Raw genomic sequence first — 20,091 nt, 5'->3', positions numbered from 1 at the left:
TACAAGTGCTAAAGTCTATATAGTTAATTTTTCATTTTTATCTGCTTTTCTGATGTCTAATACGCTCATCTTTCCTGTATCACTGTCTACTATAAACTGTAAGCTGAAAATCCCTTCCTTCTGATGTTGCAGAACAAGCCTTTATGTTAGTTATTGACACATGTTATTTTCTGCACAAAGTCTACAATTCCCATCCTTAATACCATGGGAAAGACCCCCTACCCACATTCCACAAAGCCCGGGGTAGGGGCATATAAAGCATTGCACGCTCTGCCCCATGCCAAGCATCCATGAGCAGACTAAAATCAGTTTAAGTGATGGTAATGATTTATTATAGAACTGTCCAAGTAAAGTGGACGTGATTTCATGAAAACTGATACCCCTTGTGCGTTTTTTGCCTATAGTCTTCTATGGGAAACCTGAAAGATGCATTTAAAAAAAGTCATTGTGTTTTTAAAGGGAATCAGTCACCAGGTTTTTGTCATCTAATCTGATAGAAGCATAATGTAGAGGCAGAGACCCTGATTCCAAAGATATCTCACTTACTGGGCTTCTTAATGTAGTTTTAGTAAAATCATTGTTTTATCAGCAGGAGACTTTCAATAAAGGACTAATAAACCTGCTGCCATGTAGTCCAACCACGCCCCCCACTACTGATTGGCAGCTTTCTGCCTATGCACAGTGTACAAAGAAAGCTGCCAATTAGAGTTGTGGGCGGGGTTATACAGAACTCAGCATTCAGAGAACTGCTAGATCTAATGCTGAGAAAACAGGGATTTTATCAAAACTGCAGCAAGAAGCCCAGTAAGTGAAACATCGCTGGAATCAGGATCTCTGCACCTACATCATGCTGATCTCAGATGGGGTAGACAAAACCTGGTGACAGATTCCCTTTAAGTACAGAATCAAAGCTTTTCTGCACTAAAAAGAATAGAGGATAGGTCATCAATATCAAAGTCCTGGAAAACCCCACTGACTTAGTATATTTTAATCTGAAGTGGGAATAATTCACTAATAACTTCACAAGGGATTTCAGGTGCTCCTTTTCTACTTTAAAGCCATTGAAAAAGAATGTTTTCTTCTTTTTTTTTAATCAGTTCCATTTTTATTAAATATTTTCCGATACTTTCCAATAACATGGGTTCAGAAAGAAAACAGTCCAAAAACAACAAAGTAAAGAATCGATAGATAGTATAAATAGATATATTTATCTAAATCTATAGATAGTATAGAACAACATAATTTAAAGTAAAATCTATGTTGCTTTACAGCTTTGATCCAGCAAAAAGTAAATTGATACAGTAACATGAAACGGGCGCTTGTCATGCCACTTAATGTTTCTTTTTAGGGCGTCTGCATTTACATGTAAGTTGCACAGCACCGGAACCTCGATACAAAGTAAATCAGAGTCTGCGTTACGCAGATTGCTCTGGGGCACCATGATGGCGTCTGTTACTTTTGTAGCTCTTTACTTGAAATTTTCCATTCTTTTCAAATCAATTTATGGCTAATAAAAAAAAACAGAACCAAAAACTGCATGTGTCATTCCAGCCTGAAAACATGATATCAGCTAATTGCTTATAAGGTGATTTCTTCTAAAAAAAAATTACACCTGGTAAATTCTCCGCTCTAACAATAAACACTAAAATGGAGTTAGATCCCTTTAGGACATGGAGACACAGAACCTGTTGGACCATGCGAAGAAACGTACGGCGCCTCAGTAGTTAAGATTGTATCCTTGCAGCACTGGGGTCCTGGGTTCAAATCCCACCAAGGACAACATCTGCAAGGAGTTTGTATGTTCTCCCCATGTTTTCTGGGTTTCCTCTGAATTCTCCACACTCCAAAGACATACTTATCGGGAATGTAGATTGTGAGCCCTGATGGGGACAGTGATAATAATGTCTGTAAAGCGCTGTGGAATTAATGGTGTGATATATGCGAGTACAATAAATAAATAATGGTCCTGTACTATGAGATCCATAGCATAGTGCCTTCATACAGCATTATACTATGAAGAAATTATCCTCTTTTACCTGAGTGTTACTGCATCAATGGGATGTCAGATTCAGTATAAATCCAAAAGAATACCCTCCTGCTTGCCTCTATATGAGATGAAAGTATAGCTGGTGCCTACAGACTACTACCGGTACTGTTTTAAATGGGTGGTCTGAAATACAAATTAATTTTCCACCTAAATCCTTAACAATTTAATACCATAACCTAAGCTATTTTCTAATGTACTTTAATTAGAAAATTCCCTATTTTTCCTTAACTGCTTTTCTTTTTTTTTCTTCCTACTTTCTCTTTCAAAACTCTTCAATTGAGAATCCCAGTGCATGCTGGGATATCCAAATAAAGTGTCATCAGGAAGCAGAGGCTGAGGTCACTGTCACAGCCCCTGCCCCTTCCCTAACACAAAGCATGATTTCAAGGCTTTTTTCAGGGGCTGGGCTAGTCCGTACACGTTGTGCACTATGTGATGTGCACAATGACAGTGCACTCTCTCACCGGCTCAGATCAGCAGTAACGAGCCGGCAACAGAGCGTACTGTCAGTGAGCGTTATATAAAGAATACCCGGTATGTAGAGAGACGAGCCTCTGTGACATCACTTGCAGGGGTGGCCGGTATTTTGACAATGTACGCTGTCAGTGCTCTCTGTTACCGGCTCACTACTGCCGGCGAGAGAGCGCACTATCATTGTTCACATCGCACAGTGCACATCGCACTGGGACTAGCCCAGCCCCTGAAACAACATCACTGATGACACTTCGTTTCAGGGAGGGGGCAGGGGCTGCGTCAGAGATCGCAGCCTCTACCCCCTGATGACGCTTTGTTTGAGTAACCCAGCATGCACTGGGATTCTAAAACGAAGCATAATCAAAAAAAGAAGTAGGGAAAAAAAGAAATAAAAGCAATTAGATAGTGTAGTGGGGGAAGGATAGGGGATTTTTCATTAAAGTATATTAGAAAATAGTTTTGGATTATGGCATTAGATAATCATTTAGGATGAAATTTAATTTGTTTTTTTGGACCACCCCTTTAAAGCTCTGCGCAACTCAGCATAGTTTGAGGGAAAAAACTCCCATCAGTCATCTTAAAAATAAGGTTTAAAAAAGCAAAAAAAAAATAAAAAAGAAACTTCTTTAGAAAGAAAAAAAAAACACATTTCTATGAGTTTCTAAAAATATATTCTGTTATTTTCATTTTCAATTAGTTTCATGTAATTGAATTAAAGCCAGAAACAGGACAGAGATCCGTCAGACGATGCAATGATTGGAAATCCACAGTGGAAAATAAAAAATGTAATGTGGAAAACCCAGAAGTATTTCAGACATTTCAATCTGCTACTTGTGCTGCTGCTGTGAAATAGAATTGTTGAAAGTCTTATCCTTGTTCTCTTCTGCAAGAGATGCAGTGAATACAGGCAGATCTGGGGAGGGATCCCCCCAGGAGGTGGGAGCTCAGCATAGGATAGGATCAGCACAAGGCTTTCTATCCCAGAGCATGCCATGGGGTGGATCAGAGAAGCATCAGTCTGCTTACAAGAGAGGGCAGGAGAGCAAGGTAGGTGCAATCACACTGACATGAGACAAGTGCGGAGCCACAGAGCTGGAGGAGAGGAGGAATAGGCTGCAGCTGGGCAGGTAGCATGGAGCAGGGCTGGTAGCATGGAGCAGGGCAGGTGGCATGGAGCAGGGCAGGTGGCATGGAGCAGGGCAGGTGGCATGGAGCAGGGCAGGTAGCAAGGAGCAGGGCAGGTGGCATGGAACAGGGCAGGTGGCATGGAGCAGGGCAGGTAGCATGGAGCAGGGCAGGTGGCATGGAACAGGGCAGGTAGCATGGAGCAGGGCAGGTAGCATGGAGCAGGGCAGGTGGCATGGAGCGGGGCAGGTGGCATGGAGCAGGGCAGGTAGCAAGGAGCAGGGCAGGTGGCATGGAGCAGGGCAGGTAGCAAGGAGCAGGGCAGGTGGCATGGAGCAGGGCAGGTGGCATGGAGCAGGGCAGGTAGCATGGAGCAGGGCAGGTGGCATGGAACAGGGCAGGTAGCATGGAGCAGGGCAGGTAGCATGGAGCAGGGCAGGTGGCATGGAGCGGGGCAGGTGGCATGGAGCAGGGCATTTAGCATGGAGCATGGCAAGTACCATGGAGCAGGGCAGGTGGCATGGAGCAGGTGGCATGGAGCAGATGGCATGGGGCAGGGCAGATGGCATGGGGCAGGGCAGGTTGCATGGGGCAGGGTATGTGGCATGGAGCAAAGCAGGTGGCATGGAGCAGGACAGGTGGCATGGAGCAGGACAGGTGGCATGGAGCAGGGCAGGTAGCATGGAACAGGGCAGGTGGCATGGAGGAGCAGGTCAGGTGGCATGGAGCAGGGCAAGTAGCATGGAACAGGGTAGCTAGCATACGGCAGGTGGCATGGAGCAGGGCAGGAACCCAGTTTTTTCGTTTTTGCTTCTGGGATATGTTCTAATTTGCCATAAATTCCTCTTTTAACACACTTTTCCACTTTCCATACACTGGACCTGGAGGCGCTCTCCCCATTTTTTTGTGTCTGGATCCTGCACTTTCTCAGCCATGCTTTACTTATTAATAATCACATTATCTGAATATTACATTATTGTTTGTCCTGTGCACTTTTAAGAAACTACTTGGAACTGTGAAACTCATGATTTATGGTTAAGACATAGTACAAGTGAGATCAAGAACATAAAGTAAAGGAAATGCTGCCCATCGTTAAATACAGCCAGCACTGCCCCAAGGAGCTGACACTTTACTGTGTAGACCCCAGACTGGCGCTGAGACGCTTTTTACTGTGCTAGACTCTATGTGGAGTGCAGCTCTGGAGGGAGGATAGTGACATTGGGCTTTGAAAAAGTCTATAGATGTGGCATTAACCCTATCTGTCAGAAACCCGGCCAAGAAATGAAATGCCAAATCCGACTGCAGATGTCAGTAAATATTTGCTTTTCTTGTCTTTTTTATTGAGGCATCAATACGTCCTTTGAAGTTCCTGAATTGATTGCAGGGTATTGTGGTACAGTTCACATTGTTGCATTATTATCACTGGTCTGGTAGTGTCAGCTTTCGGGGTTATTGTCAGTCATGTGCTTTCCATTTTGGGGATTTTTGCATATTTTAGCATTGTATTTTTTGTTTTATGGTGGTGGTAGGATAGTCGGCCACTCCAGACAATGCAAAACTGCATTTACATTAGAAAACAAAGATCAATCTTGCTTTCAGCATTCAGTGACTGTCAGTTCTCTTAGGTCCAGGTGCTGCACTCCCTGCCATGAGATATTGGTAAGGTGGGATGATTCCCCCCCCGAGACCGATGCCATGAATGAGGCAGCATGGAAGAGATTTCTTTTTTCTCTCATCTTCTTAGCTTTGATATGGAGTGGAATGGACCGAAATAAGGTTTCCGATATTGTCTGTGCCGGCAGAGAACGGTCGTCCCTGCAAAAAACATAAATTGGACTCAATTGGACACCACCACGCTGCTAACTAATGACCTGTGATGTCCAGTAGGTTGTAGGAAGTATTTTAGGCTTTGTTCACATGTACAGTAGTTATTTATTTATTTATTTTATCTGTTCTGGGATATTAGAAAACAATAATATAATGATCCAGTATGGGGGATACATTCATTTGAATAGGGACAGAAACATCCTAAAATCTCCTCCGTTTGACTGCAATCCGTTTTTCAGCCGGATCAAAAGATTTGGTTTACTGAACAAAACGAAGAGTGTCTGACATCATTTTATTTTTAAGTCTGCGGGGATCAGATAATAACGGACGGTCGTCTCTTATGTCAGCCGATAGATCCGTCTTCGAGGCTCACAGACACCTCTAGCAAAAACAGATCCTTTACAAACGGGACAAAAACGGATGCAAAATGGAATCTGTTTTTGCTCCACTTGTAATAGATCCAGGCGCTTTTTTTTTTTTTAACACTGGATCTCTGACAACTGGACATGTGAATAGAGCCTAACATTGCAGCCACAGGCCGACATAAGGGCCCCTGTGCAGGAACAGTATAAGGGCCCATTGCAGCCCAATAGCTCCTCATTGGCAACAATTCCACATGTTTTGGAGAAATGGGCCCCCTTACCTTTTGGGCTCCTGTGTGGCCACACAGTTTGTACCAATGACTTGTCCGCCCCTGATTGAAGCATCTGTGGGGCCACATCATTATACATTAAAATGGGGAAGAGAACAACTTCAAATAGGGCTCCTCTCTCCAGGAGCCCCATAACAGCCACATGGATGCCTCCAGGAGACACACATCATTGAGCGCTGTATTCCTTCATCTCTTATAGTCTGATAAATATATTACTCCATTACCTCACACATGACAAGGTCTGGCCCGCAGGGTGATTATATTTGGCCCACAACACCAGAACCATCACCCTTATGTGTGGCCATTATACTGTATGGAGGACTATGTGGGGCCATTATTCTGTATGGAGGACTATGTGGGGCCCATTATACTGTATGGAGGACTATGTGGGGCCCATTATTCTGTATGGAGGACTATGTGGGGCCATTATTCTGTATGGAGGACTATGTGGGGCCCATTATTCTGTATGGAGGACTATGTGGGGCCCATTATTCTGTATGGAGGACTATGTGGGCCCATTATTCTGTATGGAGGACTATGTGGGTCCATTATACTGTATGGAGGACTATGTGGGGTCCATTATTCTGTATGGAGGACTATGTGGGGCTATTATTCTGTATGGAAGACTATGTGGGGCCCATTATTCTGTATGGAGGACTATGTGGGCCCATTATTCTGTATGGAGGACTATGTGGGTCCATTATACTGTATGGAGGACTATGTGGGGTCCATTATTCTGTATGGAGGACTATGTGGGGTCCATTATTCTGTATGGAGGACTATGTGGGGCCCATTATTCTGTATGGAGGACTATGTGGGCCCATTATAGTGTATGGAGGACTATGTAGAGCCATGATTCTTTATGGAGGACTATGTGGGGTCCATTATTCTGTATGGAGGACTATGTGGGGCTATTATTCTGTAAGGAGGACTATGTGGGGCCATTAAACTGTATGGAGGACTATGTGGGGCCATTATACTGTATGGAGGACTATGTGGGGCCCATTATTCTGTATGGAGGACTATGTGGGGCCCATTATTCTGTATGGAGGACTATGTGGGGCCATTATACTGTATGGAGGACTATGTGGGGCCATTATTCTGCATGGATAACTATGTGGGGCCATTATTCTGCATGGATAACTATGTGGGGCCATTATACTGTATGGAGGACTATGTGGGGCCATTATTCTGCATGGAGAACTATGTGGGGCCATTATTCTGTATGGAGGACTATGTGGGGCCATTATTCTGCATGGAGAACTATGTGAAGCCCATTATACTGTATGGAGGACTATGTGGGGCCCATAATACTGTATGGAGGCCTATGTGGGGCCCATTATACTGTACGGAGGACTATGTGGGGCCATTATTATGTATGGAGGACTATATGGGGCCCATTATCCCATTATTCTGTATGGAGGACTATGTGGGGCCCATTATACTGTATGGAGGACTATGTGGGGCCCATTATTCTGTATGGAGGACTATGTGGGTCCCATTATACTGTATGGAGGACTATGTGGGGCCATTATTCTGCATGGAGGACTATGTGGGGCCCATAATACTGTATGGAGGCCTATGTGGGGCCCATTATACTTTATACTCGTTGGCACTCCACTTTGTCCAAGTTTTTAATTTTGGCCCCCTGTGTGTTACGAGCTTGACTTCTTTGCATTATTTGAAAAAATAAAAATGATCTTTCCTAAATCGAGATCCTAATAAATGTTCTGTAGCGATCACTACCTGGAGAAGGACAAGTCGCAGGATGAACGCTGTGTCCTGACCTGTCTATGACATTATAGAAGGGAGAGATCTACTCAAACTCACCCTTCACTACATATCAACTTGCCTTTCACATTTATCTGTGTGTCTGGCGCTCTGATGCTCTAATGCAGGGGTGCGCAACCTAATCAGGTCCAAGGGTGACCGCTTTTTCTAAAACTTGTATGCTTCATTTGCATTGAGGGAGCACAATCGCAGTCCAGGGTGGGCACATGTGGTCTACGATGCCATTCTGTGCGTCCCCCAGCCATCATGGTCTCTCCTGTATTTGTGACTCTTTGAGAGAGAGGAAATACAGTATGTCTGTGCATAAATGTGGCTCTCTGCTTCATCCTTCGTAGTTTATGAGGGAGGTGAAAAGTTTGGCTGTTTACGTAACTCTCATATATTACAATGGATTGAGCGTTCATCTCGAGATTTCCCTGGAAACTCAATTGAGCAGGGGATTCCCATTCTCCGGATAAGTAAAAGTCCTAGTAATGGAATTCCTTACTTATCAGATATTTATGGAATTTACTTGCAAATCGAAATACCCTTTTAAAGGGGTTTTAGACCACATCGATGCTGATGACCAATCCTTAGGGCTCGTGGAGATGACCATATTTTTGGTCCAAGTGCAGTCTGACAAAACATTGGATTGCGCTCGAACCAATGTTATTATATGGGGCCGTGCAGCATGCACAATTGCATCTGATAATCCCATCGCATTCGGCCATGCAATTGAATGAGTCCATGGAAAAAAATGAACTGCACTCAGATGACATCCGAGTGCACTCCAATTTCCATGGACTGACAGAATGGAGAAGATGGAGAAATTTTTTTTCCCCATCTTTTCCTCATCTGAGAAAATCGGATCACACTCTGATCAGGGTGTGATTAGCATAATCGGCCCGATTCTCTCGGATGAGAGAAAATTCGGTGGTGTCACCCTAACCTTACGATAGGTCATCAATATCAGATCGACACCTAGCACCCTCACCAATCTGCCATTTGCAGTGCTTGCCGGGAGCCTGATGTAATCAGTGTACGGAGCTGAACACCACACGCACTGTGTAGTGGCTGCTGCCAGGTGCTACAGAATATCTCCTATTACTTGTATAGGAACTGATCTGCAGGACCCAGCAGTGGCCAGTGCTCCATAGACTATACCAAAGGGGATAACAGCTTGTCGGTGGACGCAGCAGGTGTTGGACCCTAGTAATCCGGCATTGATTACCTATCTGTAAAAAAGGTCATCAAAATCAAAGTGATAAAAAAAATCGCGTTAAGTTTTAATGCAGACCTTGGGAGTGACACAAAGTAGCAATTTGGCTTTTGAACCAAAAAAAAAGGTTTATGTTCTCCTGATCTACATATAAACAGTGGGCGAATTCCAGTCTTCCATGCTGTATAAAAAAAACAACTTTTGATCCATTGCTTTATATTTGGCAAACACAGGGCTGCAATTCTAAATCATAGCAAATTTTCATATGCAAATTGCCTCTTCAGAGAGGAAGAGGACTTGAACTCTGTAGCGCCACCTGTTGGAAGCAGTGATCCTACAAGTCACAATCGACCCTTTAACGAGTCGTGCAATATGACTTAGGATAAAAGCCAAATGAGATTGAGATTCTGATTTGGCTTTTATCCTAAGTCATATTGCACAACTCGTTAAAGGGTTGATTGTGACTTGTAGGATTGCTGCTTCCCATAGGTGGCGCTACAGAGTTCAAGTCCTCTTCTTCTCTGAAGAGGCAATTTGCACATTACATTTCCCAGGGGAGCATTGCACGGCGAATAAGCCTCCTTACCTTGGCATGCCAGAGCAAATTTTCAAAGTTTTACTCATTTTTAGGTTGGATGAAGCCATTGATTGTGACCTGAGGATTCATCTTCTGTACCTTCAGGAATGTCAATATCGCACCAATTTATCCAAAATCTCACTGACCTTTTCCTCTTCTATAGACCGGAAGTCCAATTCTCCACATTCTTCATCCATCTTTATGGCTAAAACAAAATATAATTTACAAGGTTTCCTACAAATTGGGATCTTGCTTGGCGTAATGTTACGGATCGCTGTGTGCAGGACACAAGTCTACTCGTTACTGAAACCATTTATTCTATCTATGATGTTGATTGGACAGAATTTAAGATCTGGACATTGATCAAAAGTTTTGGGCAGACGCTTGGGAATTAACCACATGTGCTTTGTATTTCTCTCTCTGCAGGGACACAGTCTGCTCTACGCGCCAAGGCATCGGAGCCCCATCCATCCCCTATTAAACGCATCCCTGACCTTTGCGCCAGACAATCTCACAACAGATTATGGTGCCGTGGAACTGATTTTAAACTGGGCTCATCCCCTGGAGATGCTCAGTTTTGGTCAAGGGGACCTTATTGTCACTTTACATCATTGGTGGAGGAATCAAATCCAGATCTGCAGACAATTACCAAAAAGAATATTACAATATGGGAATGTTTGCCGGGAGGACACATGGAAGATTTCAGAAGAACCTGATGGTTTATGGAGCAGAAAAATAAAGACTTCTGCAACAATCACCTCTGGACTCACTGGAAACTTTTTTGAACTCTACAACTCTACACAGAATCTAGGGAAGAAATCGTACAAGAGGCAGAAGAGCAAGAATAAACCAAGTCACCGTGAGTGCCTCATTACTTGGGATTTTAAAAGAAATTAATTCAATTATGGATAACAAAGTAGCAAAGTTAAAATAAAAATAATATCCAGATGGATACGTCCATGAGAAATAACCAAAGATAGATAGATAGAAGATACGGACACATAGCAGACCCTATAATAGATAAAATGTGTCCCCTCTACTTCCGTTTGCATCATTAGGAAACTAATCCTTTCTGACGCTGTTTAGTTTTCAGGATCAAACGCAATGATAAAATGCAAGTGTGAAAGAAGCCTCAGCTGACACTTTAGACTTTTAGGTCTCATTCAGACGTCAGTTTTTGTCACGTATAAGACAAATGGACCAATTATTGTGATCACACTTTGATCAGAGAGTGGTCCGAGTGTCAACCGTTTTTGTCGTACACGGGAAAATAAAAGTTTCTCCACTTTCTCCTATGTGACCGTCCATGAAAATCGAATCACACTTTTTTTCACTGACCCATAGACTTGCATTGCCGATTTTGATCCGACGCTCGCAACAAAACCAGAAAATGTAGAAAAAATTCCAGCACCAATAAAAAATACAATGTTGAAGTTTATTTGGGTTCCATAATGTCACATATCAAAAAACATAAGAAGGGGGCAAAAATCGAGGAATAAACATAAAGGGAAATAGGGGGAAACCTAATGCGTTTCGGCCAACCATGTCCTTATTCATTTATTGTCCGAAATGCGTTAGTGTTTTCTCCCTATTATCCTATATGTTTTTTGCTCCTTCTTATGTTGAACACAACTAAACTTCAACATTTTATTTTTTGTTGGGGCTGGAATTTTTCCTACGTTTTTTGGTGACCCCATTTATTCCAAGCATCACTACATTGACAACATTTTGGCGTGATCTACCTTTTTGGTGAGCTGATATTTTTCCCCTTTTTTTCTGTTTGACTCGGAACATGTCTCTAATATTTTCCGCCGACCACTCGGTCCAAGAAAAAAAATCGGACATGTGCATGACCCCATAGAAAATCATAGGTACGAGTGCTATGTGTGAAAACTACGGATAGCACTCGTATGAGAATATCTGTGAATTTAGACCTCTCAGAAAACTAGGATGGGCATGCATGCATTGCCTTAAAAATAAGAAATGACTGGTAATTACTATATCTTTCTCCTAAAAGTTCAATGACCACGAGAACTTTATGTTTGTGAATTCCTGACATACTTGCTAGATCATATTCTTTGGTGTAAAAAAATCCTCCCAAATTTCAGGTACCATTAGTAACAAATGACCATAGCTGGAATAGTTCATTTCCTATCAATATTCCGGATTCCGCTGCTCTCATATTTATATAAAAATATATATATGGTATATATATATTTATTATAGACCAGTAGTTTCACTGGTGACTCATTTACAATTGAAACACTCAAAACTGGCAGAAGATTAAGTCGCAGTAGGTGTTGGCAGAGTAGACGCTTTGGCTCTGTCACTTCTTCTTATTCACGCTGCCTGATCTTTGTCATGAGTTGATGCACATTTACGGTGTGAATTGTTTCTTGCATCGTCATGTAATGAGTGACAAGCGAGATGAGCATTATCCTGTGGTCCAAGGAGGGCAGAAGGGGGGCGATGAATTTAGTGCTTTGCTAAAGTGGTCTCAAACTTAGCAACTACATTTAAAGGGAAACTCATCAACTGAATTTCATTGCAGGAATCTTGAATAACGCTCATTATTTAATATTCCTGTCCATTTTTGTGCTGTAGGGTCCCAATTAATGCATTGGCGGACACAGACTGAAGAGCGCCAATGTGCAAGAACAGTATATGAGCCCCTTTATGTGTCTGTGACAGAAGCTGCTTTGCAGCTGTAAGTGGCCCCCTTTATTTCTTGGGCCCCTGTTGCACCATTGGTACATCTGCCCCCACTGGTGAACACTGATCAAAAATGGACTCTGTGCAAGAAAAGTATATGGGCCCTTTAAAGTCCAATAGATCATCATAATGCAAAATTTCGCCTGTTTTGGAGGAGGAAATGGGCCCCTTAACTCTCTGGCCCTTGTGGTTGCACCAATGATATGTCTGACCCTGTCTGCCCTTAAATCGATGATTTCACTGGACTACAGCCCCTTCGTTGAGCATGTTGCTGCTAAGGCAAAGCTGCCGGCTTCATCGAATACTTATTTAAAGGGAAGCTGCCTGGATGAATTTCCTGATAAAACTAGTGGCATTGGATACAAAATACATTTTTATAGCAAAGAAATCAAGTATTAAAGAAAATCTCCAAGATTTATTTTTTTACTATGGGCCTAAAAACTAACAGGCAGCTAGTTACTATAAGAGGCAACAACCTGATTGTTGTACCTGACACCGGCACAAAGTGGTCACAGACCGCTCCTACCGATGATTCAGCTGTTCAGCGTCAACAGAGCAGCTCTACTTCTTCCGGGTTGCCAATGGAGCGTGACTGCCGACGTCATGCTGATTGACAGCTGGCTCCTCGCAGTTTGGCAGCAGGGAGCCGGCTGTCTACTAGCATGACGTTAGCAGTCACGCACCATCAACAGAGCAGAGTGGAAGAGAAACCGCTGCTCTGTCAATGTGATGTCAGTGGAAGCCATTGAATCTCCGGCAGCAGCTTTCTGTGACCGCTCTCTGTTCCAGCAGAGATCGGCGCCGGGCACAACAGGCTGTCCTTTTAAAGTCACATGCAAGATAGACTGAAAGGGCAATGGAGACGTGTGCATGTACTTGTAGTACACCTATGCCAATAGTTTCACCAGTAAAATCGTCCAGATCCCCTTTCATCAAGATTAATGCTACATTTATAGAAGAAAATGGAAAAATGCAAAGCTTTGAAGCAACATTTTGGGAAAGAAAATTATCCGGATTATCCAGTATCCAGTGTCCATTGTTTAATAGGGTTTCCTAAAAATAAGTTTATTCTGCATGGCTCTGCAGTTGGACCCCTCATCGATCGGTTGCAATTATTGGGGGCAACTGTCATAAAGTGTTTTTTTTTTCCCATCGAAATCAGGGAGCAGCTCAGAATTATTTTTCTAGACCCTTTTTCTTAGACTTAGGAAATTCTAAGTTAAAATAAATTGTGTTTCCAAAGGGATCCTTTTCTAATAGGGGATATAAAAAGGGGTTTTCTAAAGAAGAGAGAGAAAGTCAGAGCTGTTTAGTCTGTGAATTGAGGACAGACGAGGTATTTGGGGGCCAGGTTTGCAGATGCAAATGACACAGGTACAGACAACAGACCTGTAAACTCCCCTGGGCTAAGAATGAGGTTCAGACTCAGATCATTTAGCAAAGTATTAAAGGCTGAAATAAAGAATCTGTAGAGATCTGGGCATCTTGAACGTGTGTCCAGAGGATGAGATTAGCGTCAGTGCAGCCGTATGCCGGACGTGTGAATATATCATTTACAGCAGGTTGGAAAGCAGAATCCAGAAAGACAAATATCCATCAGCTCCACATAGAACCGGGTCCTGGATGTTAAAGTTTAAGAATGTTGCTTTTCTGAATTGCTAGTTTATTAGATGTGATTCCAGTGTTTCCACATTTACAGTAAGAAGTTTTTATTTCCTCGGCACTAGATGAATAACAGGCCACATTTCCATGGCAGTGAGCCGGGAAACAGCAGTTTTTGGCACAACTCCTGGATGTCTGGGCAATTACCTGAATGGACTGCACAGAACCACATACTAGAAAAATCGTCATAGGAAAACACTGGTTCAGGATATCTGGTGCAGATGATCCAAGGTACAGGGGCACGACTGGTGGTATATGGTGAAAGGGAGTCCGTCACCCCCAAAATGCATTTTAAATGGGTTATACAGTGTTGTAGGAGTCTTAACCCCTATAACAACCATACAATCATTGGTATAACTAATAAGAGCAGGGGTTGCAATTGCACCAGATCCTGGAACCTAGGGGGCCTAAAAGACCAGATTTGCAATAATTAGAAACTTTTACATTGGGGTCCACGATCTTCATGTTACCTCACTGCATACAAGCACTGTATCTGTTACTGATACAGTGCCTGAGAAAATAACTTTTAATTTGGATGCAAATGAGAAAACCTTGGTGCACCCTTGGTGTGGCCAAGAGTTTGATGCATCATTATGCCTCTTCGCCTTCCTCTGCTTCCCAGAGCGAGCACAGTCTGAATGCTGCCGGTATATGCGCCACCACATGCTCACGCACGTTCTCTTCCTTGTCTCCTTTCTTCTGATGCCGCTTGTTAAACTGATACACTTGGAAGGGCAGCGAGCGGCATCAGATAAAAGGAGACAGAAAGGAGAACGCACGCGGCCATTGCCAACATGTGCGGCCGCACACACCCCGGGAACATTCAGAGAGTGCTTTCTCTGGGAAGCGAGCACCATCAATCAGAAGCGGAGGAAGGTGAAGAGGCATAACGGTGGAGGAAGGACCCCAATATACAAATGAGGAGGCGTAACGGTGGAGGAAGGACCCCAATATACAAATGAGGAGGCGTAACGGTGCACTAGACTCCTGACCACACCAAGGGTGCACCTGTAACACAGGTGCTGGAATGCAACGCACAGAGATACAAGGCGGGAACAGTCAGGGATTGATAAAACCACTTTATATGTATAACAAGTATTATGCAAGGGTGTTAGTAACAGGGATAATAAACAACAACTTGGAACCACAATAAGAAATAGTTTCAGTGAATAACGGTAAAGTTTCTTTACAAAAGTGTGATGCACCCAGTTGTGGGAGACACTACGTGAGTTCTCTTTTTATGGCCCTAGCGGAGGTCACCAGTTCTTCCCGCTAGGCCACAAGTCTCTTCCAGATAAAGTCTATCAGATCCCGTTTAGCCTCCCATGCACCAACCGGTCCCCACCCAACCTGAGATCCTACTTCCAACTGTCCCCGATACCGTGAGTGAGAATTGGAAATTACGGCCCTGTTCACTTGCGCGATTCCTCCGCGGTTGTTCGCGCGTCTTTCCTGTCGCGGTCCTCGCTCAGCTCTTCTTGGCTTGACTTTTGACGGTAGTCTCTCACGCTTGGGGATAATGGGGTCCAGACATCAGCTCTTGACAGGTGATGTCAGATCCCGGGAACTTACTCAGTGTGGGGCGCAGGTCCTGACTCTGACCAATATGCGCAGGGCTCAGGGCGCTTTTGTGAGGAGTTTGGAGCCTCTCTGGCGATGTCCAACTCTGGTGCAGCGTGGCCCTCCGGCTGAGGCCTGTCGCGCTGGGCTCTGCTGTCCCTCCGGAGCACGTCTGCTCCACTCTGCAGCCTGGCGCCAAATCTGCCTGTGTTTTGGCATGCTGGACTTTGATTTCCAGGAAATCCTTCCTGGGGGTCACCTGATCAGGTCCAGCATCTGAATTTTCTCCCCCTTCAACTCTTCTAGTATAACTTGGTTCCGCTTGATTTCGTTTGGCCAGAAGATGGCCATCTTTCCTCATCTCTGACACATCCTGCAAGAATCCTCCTGCTGGTTCATTGCTCGGTTCATTGCTCTCTACTACATTTCTCCCCCCTTTTTGCTCGCCAGTCCTTAGGCGAGTGGGCTTCTTGCGGGATTGACGCCTCCTTCCAGGCAACACAAGTTCGGACAGGAGTTGAACACACTCTTCTGTCTTCTGCTGAATCTGAGACCAGATAAACTCTTCTTGGTCATACCGGTTAGGAGGGATTCCGGCATTAGCCTGTTCAGTCCTGCAGAGGTGATCCTGAAGAATCAATCACTGGAGATTGTAAATCGCCTTTCGATCCATTCTCTGTCTCACTTGAGAGTGGCACCTGCAGTTCTGGCAGACTCAACGGTACTTTATCCTATCCTTCTTCGTCCCCTAAGGCCCCTGTTTGGGGCTCTTCAGCCACTTCAGTTGGAGATTCAGTCCCGTGACAGTCCTCCACTTCAAAAGAGCAGGGCCGCAGCATATTGCGGTGCAACACTCTAGATGTCGCGGTGTCATCCCCTTTGGGTCGGACCTCGGAGACCAGGTTATCCGGGTGGACCTTCTTCACCACTTGATAGGGCACTGCCTCCCAACGGTGATCCAGCTTACTCCCTAACTGCTTGGCTCGCACGAGCACATGGTCCCCTGGCTAGAGTGGCCCACCCGAGGTTGGGGGCCAACTTGGATGCGCCACTTCCTGGAACTTCTGTTCAACCAATCTTCTCACAGTGTGAAGTCGGCGTCGGTGCTCCCGAATCCAAGTACTTGGGCTGCTGCCCGGACAGGGATCTCCTGAGTCCAGCTCCAGTTCAGTGACCTCTCGTCCATTCCTCCCAAACAGCAACATGTATGGGGTGTAGCCAGTAGTCGCATGGACTCGATTATTATACACCCACACAAGTTCAGACACAAATTCGGGCCACTTCATCTTCTTGTCTTCTTCCAGCGTTCGCAACATTTGCAACAGGGTTCGGTTGAAGCGTTTGCAGGTTCCGTTCCCCTGGGGGTGATATGGTGTTGTTCGGGATTTATCGATTCTATAGATACAATACCGTTCATCCATCACTCGCCCCTGGAAGCAGGCCTCCTGGTCGTAGTGTATTCGCTTCGGGCACCCATATATTCAAATGAAATCCTGACAGATAGCCTTAGCTGCAGCTTCCGCCGTCTGGTCTCGAGTAGGGGCCACCACTGCGAACTTGGTGAAGTGGTCAGTCATCACCAAGCAGTACCCGTAGCCACTGCATGAAGTTCCGATCATCAGGTAGTCAATCATTAGGACTTCTAAGGGCGCGGAAGTTCGGATGGTCTGAACAGGAGACCTCTGTTCCAGGGGTTTACTTAGCTCACACTGGCGACATTTTTGGCAAACTCCCTCCACTTCCTGCCGCAGTTGTTGGGGCCAATACACCAGTCGTTGTAACCACTGAAAGGTCTTCTCCACACCAAAGTGAGCTCCCCTCTCATGAGCTTCTTTGGCCAACTGTACTACTAGTGCTTCTGGAATCAATACTTGCCAGGTAACATCGAACTCTCAAGGTAGTTGGATCCTGCCGACTTCGCCAAATGTAACACAGGTGCCAGAATGCAACTGACTCACCCCCTGGGCCTGTGTTGTGCGTGCACGCAGGGCCGGCGTCAGCACCCGGCGCACCCGGGCAAATGCCGGGGCCCTGAGCAGGCAGAGGGGCCCACTGGCGGTCGCGCACCCCGCTGGGCTATGGGCGGAGGAGAGCGGTGTCAGCGCCCGCCCTTCTCCGCCGCTTGCTCAGGGCCCCGGCAGCTGGATACTTACCTCTCCCCGTGCCTCCGCAGATCAGCTGTCTTCCTGCTCTGCGCTCCCTGTGACGTCTCAGGTCAGAGGGCGTGGTGACGCCTTTACACCGCGCCCTCCCCTGAGCCGTCACAGGGAGCGCTGAGTGGGAAGACGCCGACAACGCTGTGGTTCGGACCCGAGCTGCGGGCAGCAGGCAGCAGGTAGCAGGTAGCAGGTGAGGAGAAGGGAGGTGAGGAGAAGGGAGGTGAGTATTTGATTTTTTTTTTTTTAATGTATGGAGGCATGGGGCAGTATAAAGAGAAGGGGGGGCATCCTGCATGGGGCAGTATAAAGAGAAGGGGGGGGGCATCCTGCATGGGGCATTATAAAGAGGAGGGGTGACAGCCTGCATGGGGCATTATAAGGTGGGGAACAGCCTGCATGGGGCATTATAAAGGGGGGGTGGCAGCCTGTATGGGGCATTATGTGGGGGGTAACAGCCTGCATGGAGCATTAAAAGGGGGGGGGCTGTATGGGGTATTATGTGGGGGGTAACAGCCTGCATGGGGCATTATGTGGGGGGTAACAGCCTGCATGGAGCATTATAAGGGGGGGGGCAGCCTGTATGGGGCATTATGTGGGGGGTAACAGCCTGCATGGAGCATTAAAAGGGGGGGCCTGTATGGGGCATTATGTGGGGGGTAACAGCCTGCATGGAGCATTATAAGGGTTGGGCAGCCTGTATGGGGCATTATGTGGGGGGTAACAGCCTGCATGGAGCATTAAAAGGGGGGGGGCCTGTATGGGGCATTATGTGGGGGGTAACAGCCTGCATGGAGCATTATAAGGGGGGGACAGCCTGTATGGGGCATTATGTGGGGGGTAACAGCCTGCATGCAGCATTATATGGGGGCCAGTATCCTGTATGGAGCGTTATAAGGGGACCGGTATCCTGTATGGAGCGTTATATGGGGGCCAGTATCCTGTATGGAGTTTTATAAGGGGACCAGTATCCTGTATGGAGCGTTATATGGGGTCCAGTATCCTGTATGGAGCTTTATAAGGGGACCAGTATCCTGTATGGAGCATTATATGGGGGCCAGTATTCTGTATGGAGCCTTATATGGGGGCCAGTATTCCGTATGGAGCCTTATATGGAGGCCAGTATTCCGTATGGAGCCTTATATGGGGGCCAGTATTCCGTATGGGGGCCAGTATTCCATATGGAGCCTTATATGGGGGCCAGTATTCCGTATGGGGCCTTATGTGGGGGCCAGTATTCCGTATGGGGCCTTATATGGAGGCCAGTATTCCGTATGGAGCCTTATATGGGGGCCAGTATTCCGTATGGGGGCCAGTATTCCGTATGGAGCCTTATATGGGGGCCAGTATTCCGTATGGAGCCTTATATGGAGGCCAGTATTCCGTATGGAGCCTTATATGGGGGCCAGTATTCCTTATGGGGGCCAGTATTCCGTATGGAGCCTTATATGGGGGCCAGTATTCCGTATGGAGCCTTATATGGGGGCCAGTATTCCGTATGGAGCCTTATATGGGGGCCAGTATTCCATATGGAGCCTTATATGGGGGCCAGTATTCCGTATGGGGCCTTATATGGGGGCCAGTATTCCGTATGGAGCCTTATATGGGGGCCAGTATTCCATATGGAGCCTTATATGGGGGCCAGTATTCCGTATGGAGCCTTATATGGGGGCCAGTATTCCGCATGGAGCCTTATATGGGGGCCAGTATTCCGCATGGAGCCTTATATGGGGGTCAGTATTCCGCATGGAGCCTTATATGGGGGTCAGTATTCCGCATGGAGCCTTATATGGGGGCCAGTATTCCGTATGGGGCCTTATATGGGGGCCAGTATTCCGTATGAAGCGTTATATGGGGGCCAGTATTCCGTATGGAGCCTTATATGGGGGCCAGTATACTGTGTGGAGCGATTCACCGGTTTCTGAGCTATTGTGGAATTTACAATAGATATCACTCATGTAATGTAAGAAGTGAAATCTTTGCATTGTACTATATATATATATTTCTCCGCCATATCTCTGCATCATGAATCGTGGTATGTGTTAAAGGGGCCCACTGAGACTCTTTCGCCCGGGGCCCAGAAAAACCTGGAGCCGGCCCTGCGTGCACGTGTGTGCGTGGAATACCCGGAGCCGGATCGCTGGGGGTTGTAGTCTCCTTGGCGATGACCCGGTCCATGCCCAGGGTGGTCAAATCAGTGGCAGTCTTATTAGTATGATAATGGTCCGACTACGCCACCCGTGGATTGCGGTCAGTGGGGACCGCCGCTGCAAGGCAGACCGCTGAGACCGGTGTTGTGTGTGCAGCTAA

At 45.8% G+C, this 20,091-nt stretch overlaps 1 protein-coding gene across 1 annotated transcript in view; it reads left to right on the top strand.

Annotated features, from left to right (window-relative positions):
• The first annotated feature begins 3,432 nt into the window (after nucleotides 1-3,432).
• Nucleotides 3,433-20,091, top strand: part of ARTN (artemin) — a 63,729-nt gene continuing 47,070 nt past the window's right edge. The window contains exons 1-2 of the mRNA XM_073643630.1: nucleotides 3,433-3,568; nucleotides 10,118-10,550. Coding sequence (XP_073499731.1) covers nucleotides 3,509-3,568; nucleotides 10,118-10,550 — 493 coding nt within the window. The 5' untranslated portion in view covers nucleotides 3,433-3,508. The remainder of the gene's footprint in view (nucleotides 3,569-10,117; nucleotides 10,551-20,091) is intronic.

Source organism: Phyllobates terribilis, unplaced genomic scaffold, assembly GCF_046119375.1.
Source record: "Phyllobates terribilis strain yellow unplaced genomic scaffold, ASM4611937v1 Scaffold_8__6_contigs__length_399053987, whole genome shotgun sequence".
NCBI lineage: Eukaryota > Metazoa > Chordata > Amphibia > Anura > Dendrobatidae > Phyllobates > Phyllobates terribilis.
Note: the sequence above shows the minus strand (reverse complement) of the source record. Positions and strands in the feature narration are given on the sequence as shown.